This window comes from Vigna radiata, chromosome 8 (assembly GCF_000741045.1).
Source record: "Vigna radiata var. radiata cultivar VC1973A chromosome 8, Vradiata_ver6, whole genome shotgun sequence".
NCBI lineage: Eukaryota > Viridiplantae > Streptophyta > Magnoliopsida > Fabales > Fabaceae > Vigna > Vigna radiata.
Genome location: NC_028358.1, coordinates 8,070,632 through 8,096,402, shown reverse-complemented (window position 1 = coordinate 8,096,402; position 25,771 = coordinate 8,070,632). Strand labels below are relative to the sequence as shown.

Below are 25,771 nucleotides of genomic sequence, written 5' to 3'. Positions count from 1 at the left end.
TAAAACAACGTAAGTATTTTTTAAGGAAAGACTAAAAGGTAGAAAATAAATTACAGCTTATAAAAAAAATAATTAAGTGTTAAAAGAAACACTAAAAAATCACTTTTTATAATTTTTAAATTTACCCATTTTTTGCCTAAGAAAGAAAAACAATATTTAAAAGAAATAAAATAAAAAAAAAAACAAATTGAAACCAGAATTTAGTCATTAAAAGAAAGATAGTGTCACAAGCTTTAGCACTATTTTTTTTAATTTTAACCTTTTTTTAAAAAAAAAATACTTTTTATTGAACATTTGTTGTTTCTTTCAAAAATTGAGAATGCAGCAAAAAATAAAACAACAAGATAATAAAGACTAAAAGAAACAAAGTACAATAGCAATAAATAAAACAAAACAATAAGTAAGAAAAGGAGTGATATAAAAACCAGGGATGAGCGCAACACGAAGCCCTTTTCTTTATGTTCCTTTACGTTCTCTTTTCGAAATTGGATTTTTCTCCTCTCTTTTTTTCTGTTTCCTTATGCTCTCTTCCCGAAGTTCAATCCCTTTTCCCTTTCCTTGTTTATCAGGTGCATATTTATATACACACATTTGTAATATTATTGTGATCTTGCCTTAATGGCGAATTAATTGTCAATTAGCAAAATAGGGAAATAAATGGTCTTGNTTGAAGAAAAATAAATCAAATCAAAATCATTTTTTTCTCTTTAGGAAGAAATTGAATACAACAATCAATATATTATTTTTAATTATTTCTTGTAATAATTGTAATAATGTTGATTCAAATTATTATCAAATAAAAAAAAATTTCAAAAATATTCTAAAGTGATATGTCATGCATTAATGTTAATTGCTTATGGGCATTTTTCCAAGAAAATCAAATCCAATTCATCTCGTGTAACACCTCTCCCATTTTATTCACGTGCACCCCCTTTTTTTTCTTCTTTTTTTTTTCCTTTCTTTTTTTTATTTTTCTTTTCTTTTACTTTTTTTTTCTTTTTTTTTCTCTTCTTTTTTTTTTGTTTTCTCGTTTTTTTTCCTTTTTTCTCTTTTATTCTTTTCTCTTCTTTTTTTTTCTTTTTGTTTGCAATTATTTTTCTTTTCTTCTTTTTTTCTTTTTTTTTACAAGACTAAATAAAATAGCAAAATAAAATTAAGAATAACAAAATAATAAAAAAATGAAATAAGACAACAACAAAAATCAAGTCCTGTTATTTAGTCACCCGGACGAAATTGGGTGTTGACACTTGTGTTGCACGTTTCCTGTTTCAAACAATTCATAGAATCCAATAGTTACAGACTTTGACTTCTCATTACAAGGTGCAGATACAAAATCAATTTTTAAATCATAAGTCCTTTTAGAATGCGAAACTGAAGTCGTCCCCAGGTTTTATAGTCGAATGAAATAAAAATAGAGTCGACTAAATTTTCAAATATCTTATGAAAACCAGCTGTTAAAAGTGTATCAGATCGCTATCAAGTAATATAAAACAGGTAAGTCTGAATATCATTTCCCAAAGGACTCTTAGGCCTTAACTTTCATGTAAATAGATCGCATGAGACTTGAAAAAGAAACTGATTTTAGGTTTTCAATGCAAAAAGAAAATAACACATGCAAAATTCAGTGAATCAATTGGCTAGAAGAAACTATGGATGAATGGAGTTGTTGGGATTTACAATTTCATCTTATCCACCCTCTTATATCTATTCTTCTTATTTAATTCGCTTATTTATCATATTGTCATGAAAACTTTCCTAGTCTACCCTAAACTCAATCTCTTGGCGAAAAGAGTCTATTACTAATTACTGGCTTGCTATCTCTAGCCTCCCCTAGTAACTAGCAATGCATGATAAATGGAAGCAAAATACAATTGATCGTCCTACCCCTATCTCTAGGTGGTATTAGCATAATCAAGTAATTCCCCCCAGTTCATGACATTATTGTACGTCTCCGTATCAATAAAGACAAACAACATTTACCGAATGAGTTAAACAATAAAAGCATTAAGCAAAGGTAAGGAACCCAACAATTGATAAAATAAGCATATGTAAGCATATAAAGAAAATAAGAATTTTGATATAAGAGAGTTTCAAAAGATTACATTGTTCCCCAACAACAAAGGGTTTAGTTCACCATTGACATGGTGAAACTAGATGAAATACAATGAAAGAATGGAAGAATAAACCCTAAATTTGGTGGATTGGAGCCTAAGCATCTAAAGAACCTCCTCCAAGGTGTGTAGAATAGCTCTGGACGTCTTTGCCTACCAAAACATAACAAACCCTAGGGTGTCCAAGTCTTTAAATAGGACATAAAAATAATAGAAAACAAGTCCAAGCCCAAACAGATCATAAAAATCGTAGACAACAGGTCCAGATCCGCATTCCCGGCGCTCAACGCTTAATTTGACAGCTCAACGGTTTGCCTCCAAGCCGTCGGACGCTCAGCGGTCAATTCTGGTGCTCAGCGCCACCGCTCAGCGTCCAAAACTACCGCTCAGTGGTTTGGTCAACTGGTTGACTGTTGACTTTTCTGGTTGACTGATTGACTTTTCTGGTTGACTGGTTGACTTTTTTGCATTCTGGTTAACTTTTCTACACTGCAACCATTTGATCTTCAACTTTTCTTTCAATTCATTACAGAAACCTACAAAATCAAGGGAAACCAAGAAAACCAACTTTGACTCTCTTATTCTCTAACTTAATAAAAATGCATGATTTCAAGCTAATTCTAAGCCATAAAGGATGTGATTTAATATCAAAATTAAGTATGAAAATAATAGTTTTTCAACCGTTATCACCAACTCTGGTGCCAATGGAAAATAGTTGGTTTTACACCAAGATGGGGGTGAATTGGTGATATTTCAAAAACAAAATCTTTTCACAATCCTTTATCAAAAGTACAAAGCTTTTTAAACTTTGTTGAAATGCAAGTAATGAAAATTTATATGCAGCGGAAAAACATAGTTGACTGCGTGAAAAGTAAAGTCGACTGGAATTAAAGAGTGCAGGGATAGAGAAAATCAAACATTTTATACTGGTTCGGCCAACAATGCCTACATCAAGTGTCCTTCCAACCCAGGAAGCAAATGCACTATAATGGTTGCGGTTTTTACAACAAGAAATTTATAGAAGACCTCCACGTCAAAAATATAAATATCATCTCTAACCCAAAACCAAAATATAGCTACAATAATAAAAACCAGAATTGCAGCAAGAATCCCCTCTTCTCCAATCTGAACACCACGTCGAACAATCCTCAACGTGAAACCCCTGTATCACAACAGGTCCAATTCCAACAGTCTTCACAGGATGTCAAGCCTTAACAAGTGCAGCAGTCTTCAAAGGATGTCAAGCCTGAAGTGATCAACCCAGAAGCACCTTCTTTGTGCAGTATTTGATCAAACAATGAGTGCGCAAGCTATCTCCCTTTGAATCTCCCTCAAGAAAGATCATCACCGTCTTCTTGGAGAATTCTTGGAGCTGTTATCACAGAGAATCCAATCTGAAACAAGAATGAAAATGTTAGATCCTCAAAAGTCTCTAAACAACTCGTGTTCAACCAATTTATCATATTGTTTCTCAGTCGAATAGGTTACTAATTCAGTCGACTGTATTATTACAGTTATAACAGACAGTCAACACAATAGCCTATGGTCAACAAATAACAGAACTCATTTAATACAGTTAACCAAGTCATCAATGCTCAACTAACTTTTAAAAATATAGCCATTGAAGCGCAAGAGCATAACAGAATTCCAAAACAAACAACAGAAACAGTCGAATGTAAACCAGACAAAGTCAACTGACACATGTAAAAACACTTTGAAATTCTTTTCAACTCAAAACATCACAGAGCATTGATTCTCAAAATCTGTACAAAGATTTTAGCATAGTCGAATCCATTAATAATGTAGTCGACTGTACTATAACTTTGTCACATAGTTATAAGTTCATGAAAGTACTTGTGTTTTTTCACTTTAAAAAATGTTCAGTAAAACATATGTAATAAAGAATTTCACATTGCACATAAGCATGTAAGCATGTTCCACAAATATATCAAACAATCAACATAGGAACATACAACACAGTACATCAAACATGTTCAGCAGATATAACAATCAATACAGCATAAGAACATGTAATGCAGCAACATGTGTATTGTTATTAAGCAATGTGTTGTCATCATCAAAAACTAGAGTGATATAGAGTTTGTGGTGTCAACAATCTCAACATTTTCAACATTAATGTTGATGTAAATAGTATGGAGGGTCTAGTTGACATAAATGTTGAGTGTGACTTAAGAGAAGGAGATTGCTATGGTAATATGCATGTTGAAGTGGATACTGTTTCACATGAATGTGAAGGGCCACCATGGAGTGATATGTTGGACAAGGATTTCGATGATGACGATGATATAAGTTTTGGTAATAAGATAGGATTGTCGAATAATGAGTGACAATTTGAAAAATTAATTACTCTAGCACATAGTGATGAAGGAAATAAAAAGGAAGAGGGTTATGAGAAATTTGTGACCTTTTCTATGGCGAAAATTATGATTGATTTTAAATGGGAAATGAGGACATATTTTATTGAAAAACAAGACTTTTTGGATGCAATGAAAACCTATGCATTAGAAAATGGCAAAAATTTAAAATTTGTTAAAAATGATAAGAGAACAATAAAGATGAAATGTGTGGGTGCAAAAGGACAAGGCCCTTGGATGGCATACTCTGGTTACATGGAGGCAGTGGATACGTGGCAGTTGAGGAATGTTGTAAACACCCACAGATGCATTAGAGAGCACAACCTTCGCTTACTTAATGTGAAGTGATTAAACAAGAAGTTTAAAAAACACTGAGAGAAAATTCTAATGTTAAGAGACTTGAAATACAAGAGAAAATTAGTAGAAAATGGAACATTGATATATCTAAGTGTATGGCTTACAGGGCGAAATCTCTTACTTCAAAACAAGTGGATAGCTCATTTAGAATGCAGTATAAAAGGATATATGGTTTTGTCCATGAGTTGTTAGTTCGAAATCTATGATCTACTGTGAAGGTGAAAGTAGACAAAAACGATAAGAAACTAATTTTCAATAGATTTTATGCATATCTCAAAGCATACAAAGATAATTTTGTGTCATGCAGGCCAATAATTGACCTCGATCTTTTGAAAGCTAATATGGTGAGAGTTGTAAGGTTAGGTTCGCGAGAGGTAACTTTTTCTTATTTATTTGAAAAAAAAAATAGTTATAGAAAATAATGTGTGAAGAGCATTAAAACATGTAAGAAAGCAGAAATTTTCATTGTGTACCTCATGAATTAAACATCTATTTATTATTGTTTATATTTTTTTAACGACAACCAATGTTAGTTGTTTATATTATTTATATTATTTTAACAAAGGAGAAACTATTTCTATTAAATTTTATTACTGCTGATTTTCTTATGGTTGATTAAATTTTTTTATTTTTTCTTTTGGCAAATTTTCTGATGCGGCCACTCACATTTCCCTTCAAAACTTCAAATACAGAAGGGAACCAAAATATAGAGAAAAGCAATAAGAAAGGTTCATGCATCACGAATTATGAACGCAAAGTTCTCATAATAAATAATTTTCAACACTCTCTCCTTCGGTGGCACATGAGAGACAGAGGTGCATAAGATGGCACATGCATCCCATGTGCATAAACAAAGGGTCCACCCTCTATTCACTATCAATGAAGAACAAACACCAAGAATCTAAAAGATTAAACAAATTTCCAAGTTCCACACACACATATATATGCAAGCTGAGTAATAATAATAATAATAATAATAATAATAATAATAATAATAATAAGATAGAGACTATGAATGAACAGAGAAATTGGAATCAAAGTCTCATATGCTATCACCAAATAACAAAAATGAGAAGAAACCAAAACATAGGTAAATTAATTAGCCGATGCATTGTATAGCAAAGGAATCATCATACCCATTGGCCACACTATTTTAAAATTGTAATCAACTAATCTCAAAGGGAAAAGGAAAACCTATAGTGTAACAAGAGAAGAAAAAAAAAAGTTGCAGCAAAACACAAGCAGCACACACATCAAATTAAAGGGAGAGTCACTAAGATTCTCCCCATGTATGATACAATATATTAATTTCAGCTGAACTCTCTATTTTGTTGTTGTGGTAGTGAGTGAGTTGAACTCAGTGATTATGGTGGTGAGGGGGTGGTGCTGCTGCCATGGCTGGTGGAGCTGGACCCTTGCATTGGTAGCACTTGGCAAAGAGCCCAAAATTGTCAATTTGCTTGATGAAGTTGGACATGCTGGCCCATCCTCCAAACCCAAACCCAACCACCAAAACCCACACCACAATAAATGCATTGAACACATACATTGCAGTCCAGCTTGGCATAAAGAAAGGAGGCTTCTCTGCAGCATTCTACAAAACAAAAAGCAAATTAAGTCACATAATTCAAGCCATTATTTCACAAATTTTCAAAACAAGACCGGCCATTATCTCAAATGGAATTAAATAAAATTTGTAGCTCTACTTATTTATGTGTTACTCAGTCTCAGACTTTGTTCTTATAACCCATGATCCAATTACCTTTATATTATCAACTTTGACATTTTAGCGATTATATCTAAAAGATTTTGTTCAAACACTTTTGCACTAATGTTGGCCTAATTTGAATTATTGGGGTATGAGTGAAATTGGCCAGCTCAAGAAGCATAGTACGATATTCTTGACTGTAGCAAATAACTGAAAGAAAATGACCTCCTACCAGTCCTTCAATCTTCTAATGTGTTCAAATCCAAGCCTTAAATGCTTCTGTACATTTTCTGCTCTCACCCCTTCATTGTGTTTTTCTCTCTCTCACACTGTGCGTGCACATTTAATGGTGGGATTCGTGAAGAAGTCCCCACCCAAATGCATAATGACACACACCCTCTGTCACATTCACATATTCACAACAATGCCACATCTCATCTCATTCGATCCAGTTCAACCAGGCATAACATGATAAAAATGGTAAAGTCTTATTACATGTTTGTGAAAAAGTGTCTTGTAGTAAAAGTGTTTATAGCATGAAGAAACAGCCTAGCTAAGTGTCAATTTATAACTATGCAATTCAAAACATGAAAACTCAAGCAAGATTAAAAAGAACAGAATTTTATGTTATGTGGTGAGGTGAGTAAAAATATACTGAATGATTTTTACCTGTCTTGCAGAGGCTTTTCTGTAAGTGAGCATATGTGCTGTGGCGGGAATGATGTAGACAGTGAAACTAACAAGAAGAGCTCCGACTGCAGAGTTGATGGGTCCAAAGAAAGGGAAGATTATGGCAAAAAACCATATTGGTATCACCACTGGCAACCTTGCAAGTGCCCTTAGACAAATGCTTTTTGTGTCATGCATCCCAATTACCTTCTCCCAGACAAAGTACAGTGGAGTACAAGCAAAACCGAACGTGATGAACTGCATGCACCCCATTAAATATTTCCAGTTAGAATTCTCTTTTCTTTTCTTCAATTATTTAACAAAACTATCATAAGGGAAAAGAAGAAAGACATTTATTTGTTGTGTTCAAGTTGCTGGCTTGCAGCAATTGTGTTTTGCCACTTTTGACTAGTGGTTTTGGACAGCATAGTTAATGCAAAGTAATATTTGAATTTATGGGCATTATATAAAATCATTTCATAGACATATAAGAACATGACATAACATCTACTTTGATTCTTAGGGGAAAAATACCTTTCCATTAAAAACACTGCAAAATGAAATATCAGACTTGGTGCAAAAGTTAAATCCATAATATGAAACTGCTATGGTTTCTAGAACATGCTGTTGTGATCATTATTCTTTTTTTTAGGTTTTAGGTTATGGAATTGCTTACCTACCCCCCCAAAAGTCTATATGATCCACATCTGACATGCTTACGTAATTAGATAAACTTTTTTTACTACTGCTTAAATGAACATTTATTGCGACAAGGCTTTAAGTGCCACAACTTCCTGTTTTCTATAAGTTATTACAGTCCAAATTTGCATTGAATGCTACATTCTAAAGTTCATAACTACCAACAAAAAAAATTAAAAAAAAATATACCTTTTTATAGCATCATTTATTTGAGCTTTACTTTTACCCTTTAAATAAAAACAGTAAAATTTCCATAGCCATGACTTACACTTCTGAAAAGGTTACATTTTGTACCAAAATACAAAAACATGATAAAACTTTTATCTGGTGAAGGATTACTGCAACAGTGATTTACATGCCAGGATTTTTGTTTTCTATTTAGTGCATTAGGATGTACAAGTTATATAAGTACCTATGAATCATTACAATCCAAAGTAAAACAGTATCAGAGGACTTATTTATGTTGTCGTTTAGCAGTGCATCAATGTGCATCAATTTATAGTTCTTAATAAAAAGAACAGAAACAGAAGTGACTTGACACCAATTAAGCTTCTATTAATTCTGTTTTTAGCATAATTAATGGTTACATGTTGTAGGAAAACACAAAACACAAGAATTTGTTTACCTGGTGAATGAGCATGAGGATTACAGCAGTATCACGAAAACCATTTTTGGGGAGGAGGGAGAAGGCATTGGAATGATTGAGAAGTTCATCACCAAAAGCCCAGTAAACGGCAGCAGCAGAAGGAATCGTGAGTGTGAAAACGTACAAAGTGGCCATCAAGTATATGTACTTGAACTTCTGTGGCTTCCACATGGCATGCATAATCTCCCTGCAACATTTGTCACCCTTCATCACTTTACACTCAAGGATCAAAGAATAATCATAATAATAAGAACATTGGAATTTCTAAAAACAGGTGAATAAATAAACATAGTTGTCACTCTCTTGGCTCCATGGCCTCTTTGTTTTTACTAGACCGTGTTGTGCAGAGCAAAGGACAATTGGAACCATCCATTCAACACATTTTTTGAGAAATTATATCTGTTCACAAAATTTACACAAAAAAATGATAATATACAAGTTTTTCAACTTATTTTTTTTGGTGGGACCGTAAATTTATGTTCTGCAAAGTTTAAAAGGCTTTATATAATTTGTTTTGAAAAAGGACAAAACAGGAAAGCAAAAACCATTCAACTGTAGGATTTAGTGGAAACATTATTCAATTATATCTTAGTATGATAATGTTCTTACACTCTGTCTCATTATTTAAATAGAACATCATTGCCCTTTTTAATCAGTTCAGCAGCTGTGCTTAACTGATACATAAAAGAAAAATAAAGAAACAAATGTTATTATTGAAAGACAATGATGACATGTAGCTTGGAACCCATATAGAGATCTTGGAACCTTATGACACATGAAGCTGACAACACAAATTTTTAAAATAAATATTATAATATAGTCTAATCAAGTATATCTTTCTATCTAATAATATTTCTTCCAAGATACAGAGAGAGGAATGTACAAATCTTTTTCATAAAGAAGGGTGATTTGGCATAAATGATTAAAAGGTTTAGAGTGTTAATATTCAGGCACTTTCACGTAATGTATAAGTATAAAATGTTGGATATATTTTTTACTATCTGTTAGATCACACCATCTATTACAGTTGGGATTGTACTTGTATGTCAAGGTTTTAACTAGATATTTTTTTCCAAAAAGGTAACTTACACAGTAACTGCATGACCACCAAACGTGTACAGTATGTTGGTGGCTCCGGTAAAGTACAGCACTAGCTTTGTTGGACCCGTGTGTGTCACATTTTCTGCCTGCCATGATATTTCCACGCATCAAATTCTTATCTTAGCATATAATGATGTTCAAACACTAAAAAAATCAGAATATTTTTTATACACATGGTATCAAGTATGCTCAAAAAGCCTAGTTAATATTATTCATTGATGTGATGTGACACTAGCATTTATTAAACAGTACTTTACATAAACTTAGAAAACTACGGCTCAGAATTACTGATTTACCTGGCCATGAACGAGAGCTGCTATAGCCAAGTACCAAGCAGTGTAAGTGGTCATTCCAAGTCCAAGAAAAGACCAAATACGGTAATTGTGGAAGGAAGGTATGAACACAGAGGTGGCACAGCAAGCTCCAAAGATGTAAGTCCAAGTCCGTTTATCCAAGTGGTCGTTTATGTAGTAAATGTTACTGTTTGAGCAAACAGAAACCATAAAAGGTGTAAAAGATGTTTTTGTAATCAGAACAAAGCCATACCAGATTGCCCCAAATTTTTTTTGCAGAAATTAAGAAAGAATCTTACCTTGCACATGCTATAAGCTGAATCACAGATCCAAAGAGAAGGAAAGTACAGTTGAAGGCTAACCCCACCGCTTTCCAATACGGACCCAGCAACCCATCAAGCACTTCAAACCACTGAAAAATTCAGAGCAGGGAGTTTCAATCTAGACTACTAAGTCAATGTGATATAGTCATATATATTTCTATACAATACTATTACTAAATGGCCTTATCCTAAGTTTTTAAGAAATTGTTGAAGATTTTGAAGCCACAATTGTGACTATTATTGACTACTTTTGTCTATAATTTCCACATCACAGAAAATTGTGATTGATATTTAAAACCTGAACTCTTTTGAGGGAGAGGAGAGGAAGAAGCTGTGGGGAGAATCACAATACCTGAATGACATGATTCTTGAAGCTGACATTTTCTTTTTCCTTTCTGGCACGGTACTCCATGTAGAGGACACTTATTAGATACGCTGTCCAACTTCCCATGATTCCATAGAAAATCTGAAGCAAGATCCCTGATAGCATGCCAAGTTGTGAGAAAGAACAGGGAAGTGTCAACAGGACTTGAGCCACCTAATTAGAAATGGAAGATGAAAACTGTGAGTGATTACTGTTATGAAAGTTTTGGTTTTTAGTGATGGGGTGACTATAATTTTACTTGATTTGAAGCACAGCTGAACCAAGCGTCCCAAACAGAGCCTCCATGCCAGAGTAAGTTCTTGATACTGAACCCAGAGTGATCTTGCAACTCCTTCTCTTCTTCCCTCACACCACCCACTTCACTCTCTGTCTCGTTAAGGCTTGCCACTATTGCTTCCTCTGCTTGCTTCTGAGGCAACATTGTTTCCATTTCTTCTGATGAAGGATCTGAAACACACGAAAGTACGCTTAATAAGACAAAAAACAAAGATCAACCACTACCCCAGAAAACGAAAGCCAAAGAAAAAAGAGCACCACCCCAGATCCAGATAACTGAAAATTCTTTCAGCCTTTTCGCAAAAAAACAACAACATGAATCCCACCACACACACAAAAAGAGAGACTAGGAAAATTACAAAGAAAAAGTGTCCATGTAGTATTTAGAATTACAGTAGAAAATCCAATGCAGATACCTATCTCACTTTCCACTGACCTTACCGTGTGATGTCTCTTTCTCCAAAAGGCTGAAGAATTAAGCAACCCCTTTACCCTCTAAGTATCTTCCAAAACCAAAACGACCTTTGTGTTATTGAATGCCTTGACTGAGAACTGTTAAGTACAGTCAGTGGCAGAGATGTGTTAAATGTGTTAATGCCTAAGAATTCTCTATTCATGGAATTGAAAAAGGAAGCTTTAAATGCAGTGAAATATAGCATATGAAGTTAAGTTACGAACTTTGAACTTTGCTGTTGTTGTTGGCACTGAGTAGAGATTGAAAACTGAGCAAAAGTTTTATAATAAAAGCAGCACCGCTTTAATGCGCGCCACCAATTGGCGCAGAAAAAGGCAGAACCGAACGGCAAAGGCGGCGAGAAGCCGCAAAAGCAGGAAAGAAAAAAAGAAATCCCTCACTAATTCACTCAACAGTGAGGTTTTGGTTTTGGCTTTGGTTTTCCAAGTTAGCCTTTGTTTTGTTTTTCTCTTGTTCAGACTTCAGAGACTGGTAAATGGCGATGCTATATATAAACAAAAATAAAGACCCTTTTGGTTACTGCTGAACCAGATATTGCACATATAAATGAACGTGGACCATTTTTCAATGTCAGAATATGTGGACAAAAGTGAAGAAAATCAGAGATAGAGATTGAATTGAAAAGAGTTGTAAGCAAGCTTAGCTTGCAACTTCTATTCTATCAGAGTGATTGAGAAGTAGAGAGAGATACGAAACCCAACTTTGATTTGATTATTGGGTCTCTGCACAATATAAAAGTGAAGAGACTTTGTGTTTTGTTTTGCAAGAGTGAAGTGAGTGAAAGAAGGTCTGGTTTTATAGGCCGAAAAGGTTCTTCAACCTTAACGGTTTAAGATTATACTTTAGTATATAAAATATAAAAGAACTGAACCTAGGATTTGGTTCTTCAAATTCACATTCAACGTCATCGCCTTCCGGTTTAACTTTCTTTACTTCATTTCGCTTTTCTAATTTTAAAACTTTACAAAAATATTAATCGCTTTCTAATACTTTTCTCTCTATTTTACAAATTAAAAACTTTTAAAATAGGTAACATAAACCTACATTTTAGAGTGCCTTTAACTATGACATTATCAAAATTATGATACCATGGATAATATTTATTTGTCAGCTTTTATTTTATTAAAAAAATGAAAAAAAAAAGAATAAAACGTCCACAATTGTAAAACCTTGTTTGTTATAAATTAATATGTGATAAATTAAGTTATTAATATAAACTTATGAATTTTATTATTCGATTTAATTCTTCGAAAACAAAGTCTGTAACGTCTACAAAAACTCAATAAACATGCATTGATAAGGCATTATAATTTTTTTCAAAATAAAAACATAATTAAAAAATTGATTAAATAAAAACAGTTACTATCACCATGATATCTATCATCACTAATATTTTGAAAAGACTCTTAGAACAACATTAACTTTTGATTCAAGACAAAACTTGATGTCATTTTCTTTACTCAAAAGGCTAAAATGAATTAGTTAACATAACTTTATTTTCAGATTATTCGTTTTATCAGAAATTGTAAGAAAATAATTTACATACATAAATAAATTTTAAATCGTTATGTAATTAAAAATAGGTGTACAAGTTATTGGGTTCGTCAATTTATATTAGAATTTACATTAGTTATTAAAAGGTAAAAAAAAATTAAAGTAAAACAAACTAGGACTAAATTATGTCGTCGTGTTCTATAATTGAAATTCAATTCACGTTAACTTCTTTCTGTTTGTCTAGTTTAAAAAAAAAAAATACATGTTTCTTTATTTTAAGGTTTTAAATTGTTAATCTCTTTTAATATGATTTACTTTCATATTAGCACCCGTAGAACACTATATTTTATTTTTACAAAAGAGGTCATTTTCATTGATAAGAAAAAATTTAAAAATAAGAAGGGGATCCTACAATAATGAATGAGGCTACCCACAATGTGTACGGAGAAGAAAAGGCTTCCTACGCCTAAGGGCACTTTCATTGTACATAGGGCCTAAAAAACCTAATAAACAAGGACATATAAAACACTTTATGACCAATCATATAAAAGAATCAACTGTTCTACTTTTCTAATTTCTTCCTGTAAAATTCAATTTTTCTTGTTAAAAGTTATTTAAGGGAATGTTTCAATACCATTTAGGGTTATTCAAGAATAATTCCCATTCAAAACAATAAAAAAAAAAAATCAACTTAGATGTAAATATTTTACAATATTCACATTTTTTTTCATCGTTCGTAACCTTTTCTGTTATTATTAATTTTTAATTATTCAAAACTTTGGTTTTATGAATTTTTTCATATTTTTTTATATTTTTAATTACTTTGCTCAATTTTTAATTTAATCATTGTGTGTTCTTTTCAAAATTGGATATAACAATGAGAGAAAATATTTGATAGTTGTACCATCGAAAATTAAGTACATACATTTGTTCACATATTTAAGCATGGAACATCATAATTAACAATACAATAATAAATAAGATTAAGTTAATCTAATTTAATTAATTCATGGAAATAAACATATTACTTATATCACATTACTTATATTAAACACGTGACATTCATATCTTATTCCACACAAAGTCATGGAAATATATAAAATATATTAATTGCATTCAAAACTTCTCAAAAACTAAATAATTCAATAAATCACAACTAAACTTTTATGACTCGACAGATTTGAAAAGAAACATATATCTCGATAGAGTAATCAAGTAAAAATAAAAATCCCTCATTTTTTTCAAGATACTGATTTTCTTTAATAGTTTTACTCTTTAATACACATTACACATTTTCACATAACAAAATTAGATGGTCATATTTAATGAAATAAAACACCACATTTCAAATATTTATTTAAACAATTACATTATTCCAAATATAAATAAAGAATTAGTTTCGTATTCCTTTGTAAAATGTCATACTAGTTGTTTGAATAATTGATAAACATATATTTAAAGGAAAGACAATTATGAATAATTTTTTCTTATTCAAATTGTTGTTTGAGAAACTAAACTCTTAAATGAGAAAATTGTTGTGGGTCTTCTCTCACTTGATCAATCATAAATTACATGAGCATCCAAAGATGCAAAAGAGAAAGTATTAGCACATTTTGTCTCTCACTCAAGTTATTATGTGACACTGGAGTTTTGAGAATCACCACTAAATTGACTAGTTCAATGTTTAAGTGCAATTCTTTGTTACATTATTAAATGTCAATCTTGCTTAAACAACCACCATTCTACTTGCATGATATCTCTTTAAAACAACTCAAAACTTGTAAACAATTGAATAAAAAACTAACTCTTTTCAAAATAAATTTTTTTAATAAATTTTCAATCCAAAATAAACATATTTTGATCCAATTGGTTCAAATTCTATATACTCAAACTAAACCATTTGAATTCATAAATAATTAAACATATTAACAATCTCTACATAAAAAATATTATACCACAACCCACATCAATAACACATCTAATTTAGTTTCTCTTAGCTTGTAATATTGTGATCTTCAATAAAAACACAAAAACAATAAGAATAAAAGTAGTAAAGTCTTAACTTATTTTAAGGAAACTTACACGAAATCGACTACATCATTTTAGATATAAATAAGTGTGAATTGGTCTTTTAAACTTAAATCTTTCATTCCAAACATTTAATCATGCATATAAATAAATAAAAAAATAGAATAAAGATAACGATGTAAAAGAAAAAAAAAAACTTACTTCAACCAAAGAATTAAAGAAAATAATAAAATATACATTTTCTACTTATTTTAATTCTATATCATTCTAAACATAGAAAAATTAAGTCTTACACTTTATACATTATTGAAAGGGATAACGGGAGAGGCTTATAATAAAATATAATTTGATAATAGTTTAATATATTTTTTAAATCTAAAATTTGAATAAATTAAAAATAAAAAGGATAAAATTATGCAAAAAAATTAAAATTGAAGATAATTAGTGATCAAACAACTAAAATGGCAGAAAAAAAATTAAGAACAAAATTATAGATTTTGAAAATACAGAAACTAAAAGTCTTACCGATAAAAAAAATATTATTTTTCATCTTAAATTTTGAAAAACATATTATTTTTTTAGTAAATACATTAACTTCTATCCATGAGAACAATATGGGAATGAATGAACCTCTTTCTTTAGAGTGCTTTTTGGAATATTAATTACTAAAGGCAAGTAAGTCTTTAAATGAATCTGATCCAAATTCATGTAGAAATAAAGCTTCAGATGCAGAATTCTCAACTAGAACATTATGCAGAAGTACAATATTTCTAATCACATACGTTAATGATCAATATTATTAGAAATTAGATTTGATTACATAACTATAGGAAAAACTCGTATAAAATTAGCTTTTAATCTTAATTAATGAAATATGATCTAATGTTTCACATTTATGATTGTTATTTTTCACAAGTTCTCACTTGAAACATTCTCAGTTTTTTATATGAAAAATTCTTTCAATATAAAATATTGTATGTTTGATAAGATTAATCTAGACTTCTTTACATGTCCAAAATTCTAATGCTTTAATTCGATGCTCCTTATTTATACCATTTTTTTTTTGTTGCGTTAACATCTAAAAAAAATATATGACCAAGAGAACTTTTGCTACTATCCATAAAAATGCAAAATTCATATTAATGATGATGTCCTCCTACTTTTGAGGAAAAAATAGATTTTGTGTATGGAGATCTAAAATTATATTAAATGCATGGAATAAATTTTCAAAAGTCAATTACTAAAGTTTTTGCAAATATGAATACTTGTAGCTATACTGTTGAAAAACAAATCAAACTGGCCTATATAAGAACTAGCTTGTAAAATTGGTGATTAATTATGGTTAGATCACTAGATTAGGTTTTGATTATTTTAAGAAAGAAAAAAATTTCTAAATCTCAGAAATAATCAACACCAGAATTTAGGTTTACCAAGGGACCAACAAGGAAAAAGCCGGATCCCGAGATAATTTATTAGCCAAGAAATAGAAATGGGTGCCACCACCTCTTAAATAATTTAAAATTAACGTTAACCTAACTATTTAGGTATCTGCAGGGAGAAATCGTATGGGTATGATTGATTCTAATTTTTATGTAGCCTTTTAAAACCTTGTCTAAACTTCCAATAATGGAAGTGTGGAAATGTCATTATTTCAGTTTTAAGTAAATCAGTATTTGACGTATTATTTATTTTAGAGGTGAAAATTTGTATTACAATTTTGTTTTTAAGATATAGAAAAGCGTGTATTAATTATATTAAGATATTTTATTTGTTTATAATATGATTAATAGGAATTAAAAAATATGAAAGTTAAATTGCATAGAAGTAGGTGAGTGAATGGAAAAGGCAAAAGTGGTGGTGGTGAGGGTGGAGCCACCCCACAAGGCACAGTGAGGAAAGGCAAAGGCATTGTGGTTTTTAGGGTAGAGAAGAATGCAAAAAGTCTCTTTTAACGATTTTTTCTTTATAAATTTTTAATAATACATACGTGATAATTTATAATTGGTTTATTTTAAATATTATTTTAAAATAAATTTAAATAAATTAATAAAATGGTGATACATATATTATTATAAAAAATTATTAAAAAAAAGTTGTTAAAATATTAATATATATGAATGAAAGGGAAATGTGTGTTACACGTAAATTAATGGACACCATGGCACCAACTCTACTCTGTCCCCTTCAAGCTGGGATTTGTCTGCTGGGTCATGCCAGTGCCTCACTCTTCAAATTCCACCATCTTCTATTGTCGAAGGGATTATTTATATATATACTTGTGTTTTCTTAAACCTCTTTAACAAAAAACCAGGTTAGAGATAGAAGTTAATGTTCATACATATATAACCATTTGTTAATGTTATTAAAGTAGTTTTATCATGTAAAACGTTTGGGTAATATAATTGTTACACTTTTTTAAACATATATATGTGGTTTATACATTAATATTGATATCAAAATTTATAATATTTTAGTTTAGTATCTTGTAATGTTTATATTTAAAACTAGTTTTAAATCATGTTGTATTTTTGTATGTTAGTAAATATATATTATATTAAAACATATTTAGAGGTTAAGAAAAAAAAATAATAATTTTGAGTTTATAATTAAATTTTGAATAGAATATGTGAAAAATTATTTATAAGTTTAAAAAATCGATATTATGTAAAAATGTAAAGAGTAAATTTTGTAAAAGTATAAAGGATATAACATATAAAAAAATATAAAATAAACTCTCTAAAGATACAAAAGTTAGACTATGCAATATTATATAGAGTATATTTATTATAAAGACAAATCGATGTATGTACACATTAGTCTAATGTATATTGCTACTCATCTAATTAGTGCATCGACAAATTTATCTAATATTTAATGTTAGATTATCTAATCAGTATATGAACATATTCATCTAATATATATTGCAAGACATGTCTAATAAAAGAATGGGCATAGTTATCTAATGTGTATTAATATACTCGTACAATATGTGTATAAACATACTCGTGTAATCTATGTCATTAAACTCATCTAATAAGTATATAGACAAACTTATCTAATATGCATTGTAAGACTCGTTTAATTAATGTATGGACAAACTCACCTAGTGCACATTTTTACACTCCTCTAATCAATGTATGGAATGATTGATTTAATGTATGGAATGATTGATTTAATGTTTTCTGTTATATTTGTTTAATCAGTGCATAGATGAACTCATCTAATCTATGTATAAAAAAGTTTGTCTAATGTATATTGTTAGACTCATTTAATTAATATATGAATGACTTGTCTAATGTGTATTTTTGTAGTGGTTTGATCAAATCATCAACAAATCGTTCAATTAAAGTATTCTTAAACTCGTTTAATCAATGTATGGAATGAATCGTCTAATATCTTTTTGTTATACTTATTTAATTATATTATCTACAGTTTTGTCTAATGTATATTGTTAGACTCGTGTAATATTTTTTTGCTATACTAATTTAAGAAGTGTATTGAAAGACTCGTTTAGTTTGTATTTCTAGACTCGTTTAATCAATGCATCAATAAACTCTTTTAATATATATTTCTAGACTTATTTAATCAATGCATGTTTAAAATCGTCTAATGTGTATTGCAATACTTGTTTAATTAGTGAATGAGCAAACTTATCTAATGTACATTAGTAAACTTGGTTAATTTGTGTATGAAAAGACTTGTATAATGTATTTTGCTCAACTCGTCTTCTCAATGTATGGACAAACTTGTTTAATGTTTGTTGATAGATTAGTCTAATCACTGTATGTACAAACTTGTTTAATGAGTATTTTTAAACTTATATAATCAATTTATGGAATTACTCATCTAATGATTTTTGCTAAACTCATTTAATTAGGGTATAAACAAAGTTGTTTAATCAGTGTTTCTTCAGACTTATGTAAAATGTATTGCAAGATTATCAAATTAGTGAGTGAATAAACTCATTTAATGTGTATTATTAGACACATCTAATTAGTGCATAGACAAACTTGTCTAATGTCTATTGTCATCTTATCAATGTATGTTGTTGGCAGACTCATGAAATCAGTGTTTGAACAAACTCCTCTAATGAGAGTATTCCTAGACTCATGTAATCAATGTATGAAGTGTCTCGGTTAATTTTTTTTGTTATGTTTGTCTAATGATTGTATGAACAAACTCTTTTAATGTGTATTATTAGACTTGTTTATACATTGATAGACTCATTTAATATTTTTTTATTATATTTATTTAATCAATGAATGAAACAACTCATATAATGTTTTTTGTTATACTCATTTAATTAGTACATGGACATACTCGTCTAATTATATTGTTAAACTTGTCTAATATTTTTTGTTATACTAATTTAATCAGTGTATGAATAGATACGTCTAATGTGTATTGTTAGACTCGTTTAAATTGTTTTGTTATATTTGTTTAATTAATAACGAAATGCATATTTTTTGTTATATTTATCTAATTAATATATGGATAGAGTATTGCTAGATTTTCTATTTTTTTATACTCATATATTAAGTTTGTGGACAAAATTATTTAACGTGTGTTGTTAAACTCGTCTATTTTTTTATACTTATCTAATATGTATATCTAGACTCATATAATCGATGTATCTTTAATGTATATTTTAGACTCATTTAATGACAATATAAATATATTAGTGATATATTTTAAGACAATTAATTTATTAAGTTTTATTTTTTGTTTTGGTCTTATTATAATTATAAGATCTTACATGAAGTAAAAAATAGTAAAAAATGAATTAAAAAAATGTAAAATAAAAGTTATAATATTAAAGGAATGTAAACAAAAATAAATATATTTTAAATATTTGAAATTAACTATTAAATACAATCTTTATATAGATTCTAACTACATTTGATTATTGTAATTATTTATTAAGTAATGTCAACTTAAATTTTAGATCCTAAAATATGAAGAATATTCTAATAAAAATATCTACATTAGAAGTTAATATAAATATGTTTTATCTTTTATATTTTCTTAAGATAAAATTATTATTATTATTTTTAAATTACAGTATTTTACAAAATAAAATTAAAATATATTTTTTTTAAATTAATTTTATGAAATGACTAAGTAATGAAGATCATAAGAAAATGTAGTATAAAAAAATTATTTATTTAAAAATATTATTTTCTGAAATAAAAGTAAAATATATTAAATAATCAAATTATTAGAAATTATATTAAATGATTCAGTAATTATAGAAAAAAAATTAATACTTTAAAAACATGAATTACCTTTTTAGAGACATGTGACAAAAAAAAACTTAAAAATATCATATTAAAAAAAATTGGCAATTGAAACGCTTGACAACAAAATAAACATGAAAGGGGCAAGTTTCCTATTAACTTCTTTTCTTACATATATTATAATTATATATATTATAATAGATTAAATAAAAACACATCTTATGTTACATCATAAAATTTTAAATTTGACTTCTTACGCGTGTCATTTGACGTTATAAATTAAAGGTTTAATACCCAATTTTGTTCCTAATTTGGTTGACAAATTTTAATTTAGTCCCTCTTCAGAAAATGGTTTAAAATTGGTCCTTACTTTTAAATTTTGAATCAAAATAGTCCCTTCCGTTAAATAATGACAAAATGCGTTAATTTTTTTTTTCTCTCTTCTCATTTTTTGTGCATTGCAGGTTTTTGTCAGTATTTGCAGTTAATGATTATTGTACTTTTCCCAATAAAATTTAATATCCTTTATTGAGTAATGAAGTCAGAAAAATTTAATTATAAATAAAGATTATGCTGACTTGTTACCTCTACTAAGATACCTTTACATTTCTTTATAAGTGTGATTCTCTTTAGAAAAATACTTTTATTTAGTTATTAGTTTTACAATATAATTTTTAAATTTTGAAAAATTGATTAAAAATAAATTTAAATATATATTTTTAATTTCTGTAAAATAAGTGAGTTTATAATTATTTTAAAAGGTATTTATTTCTTAATTACTCTAAAATTAAAAATAAAAAATTTAATTTTTTAATGATTTTTTTGTTTTTGTTTAAAATAAAAAATAAAATATAAAATAAAATTTAAACAAAAACAAAAAATCATTAAAAAATTAAATTTTTTATTTTTAATTTTAGACTAATTAAGAAATAAATACCTTTTAAAAAAATTATAAATTCACTTATTTTACAGGAATTAAAAATATATATTTAGATTTATTTTTAATCAATTTTTCAAAATTTAAAAAAATGTACTGTAAAAGTAATAACTAAATAAAAGTACCTTTTTAAAGAGAATCACACCTATAAAGAATCTTAAAAATAGGGTAAATGCTGACACGAAAAATGAGAAGAGAGAGAAAAAAATATTTAACGCCCTTTGTCATTATTTAAAGGAATTGACTATTTTGACTCAAGAATTTAAAAGTAAGGACCAATTTCAAACATTTTTCTAAAGGGAGACTAAATTGAGATTTGCCAACCAAAGTAGAGTTAAAGTTGGGTATTAATCCTAAATTAAATAACGACGTTTTACCTATCAATAAATTGTTTTAATGATTTTTTAAGGCAAAGATTAAATTAAAATTTCAATTGCGTGTTTAACAGAAAAAAATGGCTTCTCTTTCTTTTTAAAGTTTGAATTTATATTTGGAATTCTTATATTGATGAAAATTTTGCTCTTGTATTAATCTTTATTGTTCATAGAATCATAGGCATTGGTTAAGTAGTAATGGGTTATATATTAACTCTCTTTCTTTGTTTTTAGTTTTTAATAAATTATTAATTTTTGTTCTCAATAATTGTCTTTCATTCTAATCCCTTAAAAGAACTATTTATATTTTGTTCTTTGTTATTTATTTATATCCTTTCTATAATTTATTTATTAAATTATTTATCAAATCATGTAAAGGATAAGAGAAAGTTTAAATTAGGTTATCTTTGTTTTTACCTCAATTTGGGCATGCATTTTCTTTCTCTAAAGTATTATTTGCTTAAGTAGAATCAAATCTCTATATATATTACTTTATTTCGTTAAGCATTCACTTAATAGAAAAGAGAGATATGGTGGTTTAGACTAATCACAATTTGCCCCCAAGATTTGGTCAAACCTAAAAAGAAATTAGTATATGTTTTTCACTAATCCACATTTTAAGCATTTGAGCTTAATTAGTGGGGGGAGCAATGATTAGATAATGGTTATGACGAGACTAAAGTCATTTTCCATAAAGATCAAAACTCGGAGTATGTTCCACTTGTGACCTTCAAATGGGTCCTCTTTCTTCTCAATTTTCACTACTCTCTTTAACTTTTCAAATTAACACGTGATCCTTTGCAAATTAACTTTTCATACTTATTTTCTAAAAGGAATTTATACTTTTTTTTTTCAAGATTTGTTGAAGATAGAAATTCATTTCGCATAAAATGATAAAGTTTTATTTTAATTATTTTTTAAAAAAAAGTTTACTGTATTGTTGATCTAGCCAAAGCTCAATACGTGAGGAAAGCGTGATTTTCTTTAATAGTCAAACTTACACCCTTAAACAAATTCATTTTGGATATAAAAAGTAATATAATTTCTCGTTAAACTTACTTGAGTAAGAGTTTTGCAGGTAATTTTCTACTTATTTTTTTTTTTATTGGGAGGAATTTAGTTATTTAGGGATTCAATCGTATAGTTATATGTAATGATGATTTTGTTAGTTTGAAGTACGTTCCAGATCATGTTTGTAATAATAGTTTAATTTATTATTATTTATTTCCTATTAAAATTAAAAATTTGTTATCATAATAGAGATTATAATAGTGAGAAAAAAGTTTTATATAATTTTAATTTAAATTATTTTTATGATAGAATTATTGAGCATAAGACATTATTAATCCATATAGATCAATAATGGGTTCTTTTAATGAGATAAAAATTAAAATATCTCATTTTTAAATTAGACGTCTAAATATAAACGATACATTGAACTCATTAAAAAAAGAGAATTTCCGATGGTTAATATTATTTTTGAATTGTTAATGGAAATTATTTTTAAAGAAATATATAATTTTCTTAGACTTAAAATTATCATGAAAATTCGCACGTTATTCATTATACTTTGATATCGGACATCTAACGCTTTGTGAAAGTTTAATGATTATTGGATATGATCAAATTATTGTGGATTAATGATTAATTAAAAAAGAATCCATCAATTTTTGTTAATGAGTTTGAGTGCTATAGAAATAAAGATGTTGGTACTAGTGTAAAAAGAATTTTAAACGTATGTTATTTTGGGTTTTTAACGTCATATCCCGATTCGATGTCTTTATGGGACATTAATGGGACGTCAGACTCTATAGAGTCTGACATCTATAATGACATTGATTAATGTCATGTCCAACGTTTTTATAGACATCGGACATGACAATAACTGACATCTAAGGGCGTCGGACATGGCACTAACCAACGTCTACTGAGTTTCCGTTGTGTTTTGGTGTAGTTTTGCTCGTGTCTTTGGGTAACCTAGTAGCACCTTCTTCCTTTGCTAGTTTCCTCATAAGAAAAGCTTGCGACTTTTGAATCTCTTATGGAATTTCAACCCAAAACCAAACCTGGGTCTTTGCCTAATTCCATTCCAATCGCCAATGAAAAAGAATACAGTGACATGAGAACTAGGCAAGGACACATGTTCGGTTTTGGGTTGAAATGTCATAAGATATCCAAAAGACTCAACTTTTCTTATGAGGAAGCTAGCAAAGACACGGGCAAAACTGTATTAAAACACAACAAAAACTCATTTTAACCGCAAATGGAAGATAATTCATCAAAGACTAATTTAATTGGAGTAAAAATAAGTTTAAACGGTTCGAAAGAGATAAAACACACTTGAAAATACAATGCCACAGAGAGAAAAGGCGAGGAGGAAGACGATGAAGTCCGCGTAACCGCGGGTTCACGGTTTCTGATTTAACAAGAACCGAGACGTCGGCGTGTATAGACGTCGGCGACCTCACTAATATAACGTCCATTCGAATTAAAAATTAATATTCGCGGTGTATATAGACGTCGGGTATAGGGGGAGCCTACGTCCAAACCAACTTTTCACCTACCCTGTCAAAGCATAGACGTCGGTTATAAGGGGGGCCGACGTCTATAATTGTATATAGATGTCGGAGTGGCAGGAACGAATGTCTATATATGCGCCAAAAAATGACTTTTCACCTACCTGTCAGGCCCGTAGACGACGGTTAGGCGGGGCTCGACGTCTATAATATTATAGACGTCGGGCCCCTCCCAACCAATGTCTATATGGCCACTTATTTACAAAAATGCCATAGGTCAATAATTTACGTTGGATATTTTGTGGTCCGACGTCTATGGGGTGACGTTAAAGGCCAATTCTGCACTAGTGTGGCCAAAGTATTGTGAATGAAAGAAGAAAAGAGTTTTTAAAGTCATTCATCATGTGTTAATTTATTAGATTTTGACAATTATACCATATTTTGAGTGCAGAAAGTTGTAAGGAAAGTAGTTATTATCATGAAATTGATTTATGTTTGATTCTTGTTAATATAATCAAATAAATCGTTAGAAAGGATAAAGACAATTGTTTTGATCTATATGTTTAAAGCTACTTAACTAAACAGTCAATCTTGATATGTATTAATTTGTTGTTAACCTTTTTTTAGCTTAAATGTTTCCTTCTTTTACTTTTATCCTTTTGAGAAAATATATCTTGTCTCACACCCTAACCAAAGAGAATATGTAAATATATAGAAAATAAATGCATCAGATAAGATAAGTTTGAGGTTGGGTATAAACATCCTACCAAGGTATGAGAATGGATAAGCCTCGAATAGGGTGAGAACAGATAAGTTTGGAGAAAAGTATAAGAACCCTGCCAAAATATGAGATTAAATAAATGTTTAAACCCTCAAATAATCCTCATATTTGTTGAGGAATCTCAATTGGGTTCTCTTGTTGTAAATGGTCTCAATTGGGTCCTAAATTTTGTAAAATCGTAACAATTGCACCCTTTTTTCCGTTAATTGGTGACAAACGACATCAAGAGTTGTTGATGTGTTGCATAATAAATATGCTAATGTTAATGGTTTTATTACGTGGAATTAGTATTTAAATTAAGATGGTGTATTAGTTTTTGACATGACAAAATGTAATTGGTCATTGTAGTTAAAATAATAGATTAGGGATTTGGGCACTTCAGATTAGTGATTTCTTAACTAAATAGGGTTTAGAGAAAAAGGGATTTCTTTAGTCGACGTTGGTGACAATTGCGACGTCGCCGACCTCCACATCGCTCAAACCCCTCTTCTATCCTTCGATGACGTTATTCCTCTCATCCATCGTAGCCCAATCTTCTTCCATTTCAACCCATCTACGCCGATTTGCGACGTTATCAACCACTGCCGCTCGTGTCTTCATCTCCATTGACGCGTCAAAATTAAGAACTGTCAGGGTTTCTTTCACCCTCTTCAAACCCGTAAGGAGCATCAATGCCACCCGCCACCTCACGAACGACAACACCTCCATCCACCACCATGAACCTGCATTATCCTCCTTCAACCTCTTCATCTCCTCGCATAGAGGGCATCTCCTTCATCAGACACTGAAAAAAATGTGAAACCTCGAAGCCACCATGGCCGTTTTGCATAATTATGAGCGAAGCAATCGTCAAAGTCGCTCTTCTGTTTAGGCTTTCATCTTCTTGTTTCACGCACGAGAACTCCTTTTCTACAACATTTAAGGCACCATTTCTACAAGCCATCATCGACAATGGAGAGGAAAGTGTGTCTGTCACGTTTGGAAGA

The 25,771-nt window shown here is 29.6% G+C and overlaps 1 protein-coding gene across 1 annotated transcript; it reads right to left on the bottom strand.

The window, feature by feature from the left end:
- Positions 1 to 5,859: 5,859 nt before the first annotated feature.
- Positions 5,860 to 12,198, bottom strand: LOC106772219 (auxin transporter-like protein 2). Its single transcript, XM_014658465.2, has 10 exons — positions 11,622 to 12,198; positions 11,380 to 11,495; positions 10,906 to 11,114; positions 10,635 to 10,820; positions 10,259 to 10,371; positions 9,963 to 10,146; positions 9,655 to 9,752; positions 8,545 to 8,752; positions 7,221 to 7,478; positions 5,860 to 6,437 (listed from the first exon to the last, which is right to left on the bottom strand). The coding sequence occupies exons 3-10, from the start codon at positions 11,095 to 11,097 to the stop codon at positions 6,201 to 6,203; spliced, it is 1,476 nt and encodes a 491-aa protein (XP_014513951.1). The 5' UTR covers positions 11,098 to 11,114; positions 11,380 to 11,495; positions 11,622 to 12,198; the 3' UTR covers positions 5,860 to 6,200.
- Between the last annotated feature and the right edge of the window lie 13,573 nt (positions 12,199 to 25,771).